This window comes from Manacus candei, unplaced genomic scaffold (genome assembly GCF_025592945.1).
Source record: "Manacus candei isolate 608988 ecotype Guabito, Panama unplaced genomic scaffold, ASM2559294v1 h1tg000005l, whole genome shotgun sequence".
Classification (NCBI taxonomy): Eukaryota; Metazoa; Chordata; class Aves; order Passeriformes; family Pipridae; genus Manacus; species Manacus candei.
Genome location: NW_026138053.1, coordinates 6,491,026 through 6,503,111, shown reverse-complemented (window position 1 = coordinate 6,503,111; position 12,086 = coordinate 6,491,026). Strand labels below are relative to the sequence as shown.

General features: G+C 47.2%; 2 protein-coding genes across 3 annotated transcripts; one reads left to right on the top strand and one right to left on the bottom strand.

The window, feature by feature from the left end:
- The first annotated feature begins 236 nt into the window (after positions 1–236).
- TTC4 (tetratricopeptide repeat domain 4) lies at positions 237–8,712 on the top strand. The gene is made up of 10 exons (XM_051801846.1): positions 237–357; positions 464–581; positions 659–820; positions 2,244–2,321; positions 3,102–3,226; positions 3,519–3,605; positions 4,480–4,694; positions 5,862–5,943; positions 7,020–7,102; positions 8,022–8,712. Exons 1-10 carry the CDS (start codon positions 271–273, stop codon positions 8,119–8,121), a joined length of 1,137 nt encoding a protein of 378 aa, XP_051657806.1. The 5' UTR covers positions 237–270; the 3' UTR covers positions 8,122–8,712.
- Positions 8,713–8,842: 130 nt separating this feature from the next.
- On the bottom strand, positions 8,843–10,368 carry TMEM205 (transmembrane protein 205). 2 transcript variants are annotated; one of them, XM_051801867.1, is made up of 4 exons: positions 10,225–10,368; positions 10,043–10,148; positions 9,778–9,941; positions 8,843–9,535 (listed from the first exon to the last, which is right to left on the bottom strand). In XM_051801867.1, exons 2-4 carry the CDS (start codon positions 10,128–10,130, stop codon positions 9,236–9,238), a joined length of 552 nt encoding a protein of 183 aa, XP_051657827.1. In that variant the 5' UTR covers positions 10,131–10,148; positions 10,225–10,368; the 3' UTR covers positions 8,843–9,235. The 2 variants fall into 2 exon arrangements, with proteins under 2 accessions (XP_051657827.1, XP_051657820.1); XM_051801860.1 differs by having other exon boundaries at positions 10,043–10,368.
- Positions 10,369–12,086: the final 1,718 nt, after the last annotated feature.

Sequence of the window (12,086 nt, the reverse complement as noted above, 5' to 3'; positions counted from 1 at the left end):
GCGGTCGGAAGGAGCAGGGGGCGGTCGGAAGGAGCAGGGGGCGGTCGGATGGAGCAGGGGGCGGTCGGATGGAGCAGGGGGCGGTCGGATGGAGCAGGGGGCGGTCGGAAGGAGCAGGGGGCGGTCGGAAGGAGCAGGGGGCGGTCGGATGGAGCAGGGGGCGGTCGGATGGAGCAGGGGGCGGTCGGATGGAGCAGGGGGCGGTCGGAAGCGGCGGGGCCGGGCCTGATGCCTCGGGGGCGGTCGCAGGCGGGGCCGGGCGTCAGCACGATGGCGGAGGACGGGCCGGGCGACGGGTCCGGTGTGCCGGGGCCGCCGCGGTACCGGGGCGCGCTGCACCCCGACACGTGGGAGCAGGTGAGGCGGCAGGGCCGGGGGGACCTAGCCGAGCCGAGCCGAGCCGAGCTAAGCTAAGCTAAGGGCGGCGTGTGTGTGTGTGTGTGTCCGTGCCCATCCGTTCCAGGAGCTGGAGGCCATCCCCATGTTCATGAAGCGCTGCCCGGCCGACATCGACGCGTCGCGGCAGCCCGAGCTCGCCTGCCTGCAGTCGCTGCTCTTCGACGAGGAGCAGAGCCCCGCAGGTGGGCACCGCGCGGGGGTGCTGGACGTGTTCTGGGGGTGCCCCCACTCAGACCCTGACACCCCTCCGTCCCCGCAGAGCTGGCCAGGATGTACAAGAACGAAGGGAACGAGTACTTCAAGGAGAAGGACTACGGGAGAGCGGTCGCCGCCTACTCCGAGGGGCTGCGGAAGAAGTGCGAGGACCCCGAGCTGAACGCGGTGCTGCTCACGAACCGGGGGGCCGCACACTTCCACCTGGGTGAGGGACCTGTGCCAGCTCCGACTGGGATGGGAATGGGGCTCTGCGCTCCAGAGCTGCTTTTCCTCTCCGTTTTCCTTCTTTCTTTCTTTTTTTTTTTTTTTTTTTTTTTGTGATACAACAGACTAAGTAGTTTATTCATGAGAAAAAGGCACCTGAAAACCTGCTGCTTGAGCCTTTGCTCCAGGAAAGAGTTAAGCCAGTGGTTTTTAGAATCATAGAATGGTTTGAGTTGGAAGAGACCTTTTAAGAACATCTAGTCCAATCCCTCTGCAATGAGCAGCAACATCTTCAACTGCATCAGGTTGCTCAGAGCCCCATCCAACCTGGCCTTGAATGTTTCCAGGGATCCAGGGATGTGGTTTCTACCACATCTCTGGGCAACCTGTACCAGTGCCTGACCACCCTCACTGTAAAAAATTTCATTCTTCCTTATATCTAGTCTAAATCTACCCTCATTTAGTTTAAAACCATTACTCTTTTTCCTACACAACAGGCTGTGCTAAAAAGTTTGTCCTCATCTTTCTTGTAGGCCCCCTTTAAGTACTGAAAGGGTGCACTAAGGTCTACCCAGAGCCTTCTCTTCTCCAGGCTGAACAACCCCAACTCTCTCAGCCTGGTTTTATAGGAGAGGTGCTCCAGCCCTCTGATCATTTTTGTGGCCTACTCTGGACCCAACATGTCCATGTCTTTCCTGTGCTGAGAACCCCAAAGCTGGATGCAGCACTCCAGGTGGAATCTCATGAGAGCAGAGTAGAGGGGCAGAATCCCCTCCCTCCACCTGCTGCCAATGCTGCTTTTGGTAGAGCCCAGGACATGGTTGGCTTTCTGGGCTCCATATGCTTTAGCACAACTTTTAGGAGGATCTATTCCATAATCTTCCCAGGCACAGAGGTGAGGCTAAGAGGTTGGTAGTTCCCAGGGTCCTCCTTTCTATCCCTTTTAAAAATTGGTGCAAAGTTTCCCTTTGCACCTGGGACTTTACCTGACTGCCATGACTTTTCAAATATCATGGAGAGTGACTTGGCAACTACATCAGCCAATTCCCTCAGGACCCTGAGATGCATCTTGTCAGGTCCCATGGACTTATATATGTCCAGGTTCCTCAGGTGGTCACAAAGCTGATCTCTTACAGCTACCACCCATTCTACCAACAGCGTCTGCACAGCAGGGAAGGTGTTCTTGGCTTTTTAATGCTGTTGTGTGTTGCAGTAGGGCAATGTTACTTATCCCTCACCTGTGTTTGAACCCTGTCCTTTCACTTCTTGCCCCCAGGTTACTCCTTTTTATCCTCCTCTCACCTCATAGCGATTGTAGAAACAGTGAATTAAAGGGTTTCTGCATAAACTGTTTTGTCACCTCGGTGTCTGGTTGGATTTTGAATATAAATGCAAGGTTCTGAGCAGTTTTACTTGCTTTGTAGGTAACTACCGTTCTGCTCTCAATGACGCCACACAAGCCAAAAAGCTAAAGCCCACCCATCTCAAAGCAATCATAAGAGGTAAGAGTTAAAGGTCGTGTTGCTTCAGGAAACATGGTTCCAAAACACTTGGCACATGTTAACTTTACTTATTGTACTGTTAATGTTACAAGTAACAAACTGTTGTTAGATGTTGCTTTGTTTCCTTGCACATTTCTGTGTGTTTAATAATTGTGTTTATAAACCTTATATTACTGTGAGTGGGGATCATGCTTTGTTTCTGGACAGAATTCATTTCAGAAAGGTAAAGTCTTACAGTTACTGTAAGAGATCTCTTCGCTTGTTTTGTTATTGGTGTTTCTCCATGAAACAGAGCTCTTGGTTTTGCTTTGGATTTTCAGTCAAAATAGTGTCCTTTGCTCTTCAGTTTCTTTATCTGTCAAAGAGGTACTGAACCTGTTTCCATAGAGCACAGCCTACTTTTCCTGTTTTCCATAATACTAGTTTTTGGGGTTTGGTTGTGCTCTTTCCCCAGCATTTCTCACTCTATGGAAATCCCCCTTTTAATTTTTCCTTACAAGACAAATACTGAAACATTAATTATGATAACATTTTGCTTGTAACAGACATTTCTGGAATAATTCTTATAATTTCTGTGACCAGATGAGCAAATAATACAAGAACTGATGAAATATTTTAGATTTTCTTCTCAGCTGACCTGCTGGAAATCTGTGATTGAACATGACCATCCAAGACAAAAAAGACTAATGCAAAAGCACCAGGCCTAATGCTGTCTTTATAACCATCACTTTGTGCAGTAGTTTTACACTGACTCCAGACTTAAAATCTTAATCCTTCCAGGAGCTCTCTGTCACATGGAGCTGAAGAATTTCTCTGAAGCAATAGCATGGTGTGAGGAGGGCTTGCAAATAGATTCAACAGAGAAAAAGCTTTTGGAAACGAGAATTAAAGCTGACAAGTTAAAGGTAAATATGAAGGCAGTCTGGCATCTGCAGTGCTTGTCTTCTGCTTTGTGTCAGGAATCACTTTGGGGTCCTTAGTTGAAGAGTGCTCCACACAGGTTTCTGTGTAGTGTAATATCCACACAGAGAATTGAGTGGTGGTTCTATGTGGTGTGTGTTGAGCTGTGTAGGAGAAGGAGCTGGAGAGGACCCTTCTGGAGACCCAAACTGATTTCTCCACCCCTTGACAGGGTAGAGCAGTGATGAGCATTGACTTGCTGTGTGTGACCATGGTGCAACCTTTTCTTACACGTAGCGAGCTGAGGAGCGGGATGCAAGGAAAGCAAAGGTGATGGAGAAGAAAGAGAAGTGTCAAAGGGAAATCTTGCTTGCAGCAATAAAGGTGGGTCAGTGAGAGGGGCTGGCTTTGTGTGCTTTGGGATTTTTTTTTTAAGAGCTCTCTTGTTTGTCTCTAAAAGTTTGTTCTTTTGCTTTTGAGGGGCTTTTGAAGGCTAGAGCCAAAAAAAAATGAGTTAAAACCATAATTCTCCTTATCTCCGTGACTGCAGCTTCCAGGTTACCATATTTCAGGTAACAACTAATGCAAAATACAAACCCAGTGTTAGGAGATGGACTGAGCTTTGTGAGTGCTCTGGCTGCTGGGCTGTAGCATCACACTAGCCCAAGGAACCTTGCTTTCTTTGCTGCCCATTGGCGTTACTTCAGTGGAAGGATAGAAAATAACTATTCAATAGGGTGGAGGAGGGAATCAATCCAGGATCCTTTCCTACCTCATTGAATGTTTGGGCTACATTAAAATATTTTGGGCTATTATATAAAGTCAGATTTCCAAGGAAAAGGCTGAGCTTATTTCAGTTTTCTGAAACAGTGGATGCTCTCAGGAGCTGGTGTGTGTAGTTGCACCCTGAAGTGATGCCTGCAAGGTCCCAAAGAAAAGGATTTTAGATGCATCCCTTTCCACACATTTTCTCAGGCTCTTCTCTCAGTGTGTGGGCTCCTCTTGATTGCCACCTCTCCTCATCCATTTCATGAGGTGTCTGGATACCTGGCTGAGGTTCTGGATTCTATTGGGAAGACCAGTCCCCTGAGTCTGATACTACAGGAAAGCTTTTGATGGCACGTTTAAGAGCTGACTCATTAATAAGAACAACGCAATTTGACCTTTTACCGACTGCTAATTTTTTGCTCTTATTCTCCCTGCCATATCTGTTTGGCTTTTGGTTGTTTTTTTAGTTTTTTCCCTCCTTCTCCTCCAGGAAAGAAATATCAAGCTTGTTCTTGAGCCTTCAAATGAAGAAGAGGAAATATCGGATGGCCTGGCTGAGATATCCTTAGATGGGTTCCACTCTGACAGTGCCACAGGGGCAAAGGTGCACTTAGATACTGATGGCAACCTGCACTGGCCTGTCCTCTTTCTGTACCCTGAGCATGAGCAGACAGATTTCACTGTGGCTTTTCACGAGAACTCCAGGTAAATGCACTGTCAGCAGAACTCTTGCATAAGGGAGGTGTCTGAGCAGATGAGAACAGACAGCAAGTGAAACACTGCCATGCTGATGAAGTTGTTCTGGATTTCTAATTGCAGAGCTGACCCTTCTTTTCAGCAGGAGGTTGCACTAGATGACCTTCTGAGGTCCTCTCCAACCTGAACTTTTCTGTGATTTATATAAATTTATAGCCCAGACAAACACATTTTGCCAGGGTGATTAAAGGAGCTTGCAGTGCAAGCTTAGACCTATAATTAATTAGTGGCCAGTAATATCTGTGACCCATCCACACATGTGGATTCTAGAGGTTCATTAAGGTGCTGTTTCAAAGCCCATCAAATATGGGATCTCAAAACAACAAATTAAAAATTATTAAACTCATTAAAAGTTCAAAAATCATTAAAAGCTTCCAAAAGGGACCTCTCATAACCACCAGTGACCCCACAGTTCTCCTTAGGGTTTTCAGCAGGCCTGTCTGAACTGCTGCAGACCTTTCAGACTATAAGCAAGTGACTGGCAAGGTGGGAATTCTACTTTTCTTGGTATTAATTTCCATTTCTGGTCTTACAATGTTAAACAAACTTGGAATTTGTAACTTCTTTTTTTTTTCTGGAATACATATTCCTCAGATCTCTTACTAAGTTTGGAACTTAACATACAGTGCAAGCAGGTCAGTAAAGTTATAGTACTTACATGATAGTGTTCACTATGCCTTTTCATGACCAAAGGAAGTGGAAATGGATTTTTAGAACAAATTGGCCTCCAACACTCCTCAAGTACCAAAATAAACAAGCCTCTGACACACAAACAGATTCTCATCACTCTGATGGAACCAAGTAGAAGGGAAATCCATTTTAGACAAAATGCAAGGTGTTTATTTTGACATCTTTTTCAGTGTGAAAATGTAAAGTTAAAAATAATTTGTTGTTGCACTGCTCGAATTTGAAACCAATAGCCTGAGTCACAATGTGGCCTTGGATTCATTGGGAAAGTGGTGAGTTTGAAGGGAAGACACTATTAGTGATCTAAACTTACTTTCAGGTCTGATGTCTAATTTGCTAATGTATTTTTACCGTCATTCAAATGCAAGTGCACAAATGATTGAAGCTGAACAGTCTGTCTAAGCTCACCTAGTGTATTTTGGCTTTTAGGTTTATTGATCATTTAATGGTGATGTTTGCTGAGTTACCTCCTTGGGATTTAGAAAGAAAATACCTTCCCAGCAACCTTGAGGTGAAAAGTTTGATTTTCCTTCAATTTCAGGGTTGTTGTGTTGTGGGTTTGTTTGGGTTTTTTTTCTGGAGTGAGAAAATACACAGCTTTGAGGGTATGATTTGTTTACTTGTTTACCATTCACAGATGTGAAACAAAGATCTGGAGAGCTACATTCACTTATAAATACAAATATTTACCAGGTGTGCTGACAGAACTCACTAATGCAAATTAAAGTTCTTTTGTCTTCCACTTACATTGTATTTGATAGAAGGTGTTTAGAGATGTTGCTAGATTCCATCTCTGTAATGATAATTAAGATTTAGACCATCAAGCTGATAGGCTGCCTGGTTTTTTAACTGCATTGTGGAGCTGCTGAATACAAATGAGAAAATATTTAAAAAATAGTTTATTTTCAGAACTAACTCGAGGTACCTAAGCACATAATCACATCAAGGTAATATATCTCTATTAACACTTTAGCAAAGGTAGGTTGTGAGTTGGTTGTGGCTGCAGTAGGTTTTGAGAATTTTTCTGAAATGGTTCATGGAAGGATACAGATGTTTATTATTCATTTTTCACTTCACTGTCACCTGTGCCAGGCAGCAGCACAACCCTTTGTACAGTGAGCAGACAGGCCCAAAAGGACAGTGACTGTGTACTTTTCCAGATTAAAATCCATGTGTATTTACAGTCTAAGATACCGTTGCTGGATTTGAATCTCTTAAATCAACTCTATTTTGTTCAAATACCTTTAAAACTATGCGATTTATTTCATAACATTGCTGCATTTCACCTGTTAAAAAGCAGCCCTTAGGTTTAGATTGCTTCTCTGTAAAGCACAGGAACAGCCAGTAGTGTATTTTGCCTTCCTGCTGCTAGTGCCAGAAGCTAAGCTGGTTTATACAGGAAAGACTTGGAATTTGCACGAATCAGTTTCTCCATCACTGAATTTAGCACCTGACACAGTGGGCTCAAGCTACAGAGGTTTGATAAACCTCCGGTTGATAATGGTGTGCTGTTACTAAACTGTTGAAAGCCCAGTACTTTCCCTCATGTACCTTAGGCATTTAATTATCCTCCAAAACCTTTTTCAGCTCTATTTTGAAGATGAAGAAAGAAATGAAATGTATGAGGTGAACCCAGAACACACTTTACTTCAAGTGCTGCAACACGAAAGGTGAGGCTGTCCCAGTCCATGTCCAAAGAAAAAAAGGCAAAAAGTGTGAGCTTTGGGGTTTAAGTCCCGTTTATTCTTTATTAGTTCTAAGTTTTCTCTGATTTGATAGTTCTCGGTCTTAAAGGTATAAAGCAGTAAGGCTGCATGGATTTTGTGTCTGGCTTTAGTGACTTACATATGTTTTCGCCCCCAAAAAAATGAACAACTCTTTCCAGGTCTGGATGAAGATGGGAACGGGAGCTGGGCACAGCTGAGTGGCACAAAAGGGCTGTTCCAGATCCCATCTACACAGTACTACTTTAAAAAAAAAAAAAGGCAGCAGCCTATAAAGAGCATGTTGAAGGTTAACAATGCTCTCACTGTTCATAATGCTGTGTGAGCAGCCCCCGACACAGCGTGCAGCACTGTTCCCCAGTGAAACTGGCTTTAAAGTGTTGTGCAGTTACTGAGAGAGAAGAATTTGCTGTTTGTAAAGCCAAAAAGTTGTTGTGGAGCCTGTGCTGTTGAGTTGCACCATCTCGTAGCTGGAGGAAGCTGCCCACAGTGCGGGCTGTCGCAGTGGGAGCGGGATCTCGGTCACTGCCACAGGCTCTGGCCGAGCTGTCACTCCATAAAATTCAGCAGCGTACACAAGCCCTCAGATTTCAGGCTTTAAGGGCAGTTGCAAGAGAAACCTCCTTCCAGAGGGAGAATAACAGCTGCTTTAATTAAAAGTAGCTGTTGGAAGAGGAGTTGACTCATAGAACACTCCTCCTCAGATGTGCTTTGCCCCAACTCCAAGAGGCTCTGCTAATCAGCACAAAAGCTCATCACTGGCCTTTGGGAGGGTCAGTCTTTATGGAGCAGGGTGGAAGTCACTCGCTTTGCAGGACACTTGGCCAGCTACAAAGAAGCAAAGGACTCCTTTTAATCTTTGCAGGTATTTTGTAAAGGCCGGGACTCCAACAGTTTTGGTATTTGCGAAGTGTTCTCCTTTCTCTAAGAAATACTTCTCTGGTAAGAAGGTGCATCGACTGTAATGAGCAAGAGTGAAACGAGGAATCCTGTGCAAGAGGTTGCTGTTCATTAGCCCAGCTACATGCTGCAAACTTCTGCTTGAACAAAAATACCTTGCACACTTCAGGGAAGAGAAATAATCTTGGCACATGGGGAAACTTCCAGGAAAGCAGCATAGGAGAATAAAGGGCTTACATGAGGGGATTATTTGTTTAAAAAGAAACCCAGCTGGCTTGCAGAAGGTCTCCTCTATGATAGGCTGCATGTGGTTTCGAAATAAACCTGATGCAGTGCCAAACACTGGCTGTGGTTTCAGCAACAGCAGCTGGGAATGTAGTTCCTTACCTGTGAAGAATCACAGATCTCCTCGGAGGTGGGCTGTAGTTGCTGGGGTTTAACAGCAGTGGGCTAGGGCAATACCTGCCTGTTGCAGCGGGGTGGATGCAATCAAGTCCCTGCCTGGGATCCAGCAGCTGCTGTTTTGTCACTGCTTGGCTCTGCTGCTGGCCAAGGTACAGCAGAGTTCCTGATTTGGAGCGGTGTTTTACTGACCCTTTTGCTACTGTACTGATTGTCCTACAGAACCTGGAATAAACATGGCTATTTTAACTAGATTGACTTTTGCCTAATGAATGAGACAATATTTTTTCTCACCTCATGAAATACTGGAAGAGAATGGCAAACAGTAATTGTAAACACCAAGGTAACAGCCTTATCCATTACACTAACTGATACAGCCAACATACAGGGCTTGTGTATTAGCTTTCAGCTTTTAATTAAAAGTAATTCTAAATCTCTCATTTCTTTCTCTTCCGCAGTCTCTCTGTGACTGCAGAAATACACTGCAGCTTTAGACACAGCTAATGCAGAGGGCATTAGAAAGCTGTTCAGCCATAAACACTCCTGCTTAGATCATAGAGGCTGCCTTCAGACAGATTCAGAGAAAGCATTTTCGTTTCACTATTCCTGAATTTCTGCACCATGCACAAATACAGTAAGAGTATCTCCACCTGAGGATGCTGCAATTTAATCTCCAAACCTCAGGGTTACTACACAGCAAGGCAGCAGGATGGCTCCCTTTTCACAGTATGTCGGTTCTGGCCAGGCAGCCATCGATCGCCTCGCAGTGTCCTGCCCTCACAGGGCAGAAAGTTTGACAGCGAGGTGGTACAGGCTCAGGCCATTGCACACAACGCAGCAGAGGTTGCAGAGGGAGGACAGAGCATGGTAGAGGGCAAACTGCCGGCACAGCTGCCTGTAGCTGGGGTTGGAGGCTCGCAGGTTTCTGCGGGACTCGCTGGCCGCCAGCCCGACCTCCTGCCCGAGGCCGTGGCTGCGCTCCACGAGGTGCAGGTCTGCCACAATGTCGGAGGTGACGTGCCCAAACCACTGTGTGTTCAGCACAGAAGCAGCGATGCAAATGAAGAAGAGGATGATCTGCGGGGGAGCAAAGCCCACCGTGAACATCCCACACGTGTTGTGGGTTAAATTTCCCCCCCAGCCCCTCTCGCACACAAGGCTCGCTGCAATCTGGGTGCTAACTGGCTTCTTTAACCAGAGCCACGTGTGGAGCTCGCATCGTGTGCAAACCAGCCTCAGTGGAGCAGAGCAGGGCGGGACCCTGCAGAGGAAGGGGTTTGAGCTCAGCCAGCTCGTGTTTGAGAGGGGGAGGCAGCTACCTGGGTCGTGTGTTCCTCGATGAGCCGCTTGCTGGGGTGGCACATGGCAAACAGAGTCAGGTTGAGGAAGGCACAAGTGGAGCTGATGTGGAAGTAGTAGGGGAAGAGCTCGCGCTGGATGGAGCCGAAGGTGTGGCGAGGGAGGTGTCTGCTCATCACAAACCCTACAAGGGGGGAGAGCTGGTAGGTCCTGGGGCAAAGCCCCCTTCCCTGGGCCTCCCACCTGGGCGGAGAGCCACAGCAGTGCACACAGACCCCAACCTACCGGCCACGAAGGTCACCCAGATCTGCATTCCCCAGGAGGTGGAGAGGAAAAGCAGGTGCAGCAGTTTGATGGTGTTGGAGGGCTCCATGTCGGTCGGTATGGTGTCCTGGATGGGGACAGTTCCCTCCATGTCAGCCAAGACACCTCCAAATTCAGTGCTGAGCTGCAGTTACTGCTCCAACCTTACTGGACGCAGGGCAAATGTAGTTCAGGTTCACAAACCCGCTTACTCAGGAATAGCTTTGGAGCTGGCACAGCCCTTCCCAGCTCCCCCACCACACACCCAAAAGGGCTGCAAACCCAGAGCTCAAACGCCTCGTATGTTAGGGGCAGGGCCCTGCGTCAGCACCTGGGAACCGGCTGGTTTGGGTGGACTTTTGGCAAAGTCCAGCCAACGCCCCAGCTGACCCCTGGCAGCAGGAACAAGCAGAAAGTCAATAAAAAGGGGAAGAGAAAAGCCCTGACAAATATGTCTGCCCATGCTGTGAGCATCAAAGAGGCCCTTTGGTCAGGGGGAAGCCCCCCCTGCTTAAAAGCAGCAACAGCTTCTGCACTTTTTAACCAAAAAAGCCTGGGGGCTTGAAGGAGCAGGGACGCTCCCAGGCGCACCCCACTGCCCCAGACCCCGCGCTGGCACAGCACGAGAGCACAGGCAGCAGCGGGTGGAGGGAGGCTTTGAAGGAGCTGCCTGATCCACTACAAGGAGCACTTCGGAAATTAATTAAAACAAAGCTGCTAGGAGTAGCCCATCAATACTGCTGCCTGCAGAATTCTTTCTCCTCCCCTCGTCTGATCACCTCGGGGCATGAATTACAGCGGGGATGGCCTTAAAATTCCATCCCACTCCCCCTGCAAAATGGATAAATATACACTGTATTATGATATATTAATTCCATGTATTTATTTAGGCATCTAAAAAATCAGGTCCTTAAACCTTCTCATGATGGCAGTGTACTGGAGAAGGCACTTCGATGCCACCTGGAGTGCTGGCCTGTAAATTCCCATCTGTCTTCATGGTCTTTTCTTTTCCAAAAGCTTCTTGGAATTTTTGGGATGCTTTCCTGCTCCATCCTTCAGCAACCCTGTCCACTGCAGGGGCCCAGGGAAGGCAGTCTGGTGAGGTTTTTTTCATTGCATCATCCTGGACAGGAAGGCAGTGATGGTGTTGGGCAGCTGCCATGGAGCCCTGATTCTCCTGAGGTCCCAGATCTGCCTCCCCAAATCGTTTGTCTCCATGCAGGAATTAGCAGCTGAGGGCACCAAGGCAGCTGGGTGTTTTCGTGCAAAGAAGCCACATCTGGGAAGGTTGTTCAGAGCAGGGGAGTAACTCCCCTTTTTTTAAGCGAATAAAAAAAATGGTGATTGAGTGCTGATTTGGTCCTGGAGTAGTGGATTTGGTGGGGAGGGCTCTGGGAAAGGCTGGTAAGGGCAGGTTGCTCTGAATGCACCCACCAGCAGGTCTCTCCTCCCTTGGGAACTGGCTGTGGGATTAGGCAGTGGAGCTGGGTGCTCCAGGGATGCTCCAAGCCACACAGTCCTGCTGTCCATGCTCCCCTATGCCTGAGGGCCAGCAAGTGCTGCAGGACTGCAATTTTTTTCCAAATGTACAAAAACCATGAGACATTTCACACCATTGTAGTGCTCTGTCACACCCCCAGGTCGCTCCTGCTCTATCACCCTGCATCCCCAGGGACCCAGCCAGGCCAGAGCCAGGGCTGACCATGGCCTCGCAGAGGTAAAAAGCACAATACTTAAGGAGAAGGAGAGGTCAGCTAAAGTTTAATGTTCAGGCAAATGCATCATCCCCTCCGCTTAATCAAGCAGCAGCAATTCCTAACGGTAAGTAGAAAGGATGTCTCAGGTCCTGGTGATAAAAAGGCAGGATTGCTCTGAGTTTTGGGAGATAAGAGGGCTCTATAAAAATTGAATGTTTTGTACTATGATCAGCCTGAGATGGCTTTATCTTGTGGAGGTTGGGGCAGAGCCATGCCAGGCCTTGAGCTGAGATGTTTATGATGGGAAATACGAGAGAGATTAGGGGTTT

Coding starts and splice junctions, on each gene's coding strand:
- TTC4 (XM_051801846.1), top strand. CDS start 271: ATGGCGGAGGACGGGCCGGGCGACGGGTCCGGTGTGCCGGGGCCGCCG. Junction 582..658: donor CGAGGAGCAGAGCCCCGCAG/GTGGGCACCGCG, acceptor CCGTCCCCGCAG/AGCTGGCCAGGATGTACAAG. Junction 821..2,243: donor GGCCGCACACTTCCACCTGG/GTGAGGGACCTG, acceptor CTTGCTTTGTAG/GTAACTACCGTTCTGCTCTC.
- TMEM205 (XM_051801860.1), bottom strand. CDS start 10,172: ATGGAGGGAACTGTCCCCATCCAGGACACCATACCGACCGACATGGAG. Junction 9,942..10,042: donor CTGGGTGACCTTCGTGGCCG/GTAGGTTGGGGT, acceptor CCCCCCTTGTAG/GGTTTGTGATGAGCAGACAC. Junction 9,536..9,777: donor TCGAGGAACACACGACCCAG/GTAGCTGCCTCC, acceptor GCTCCCCCGCAG/ATCATCCTCTTCTTCATTTG.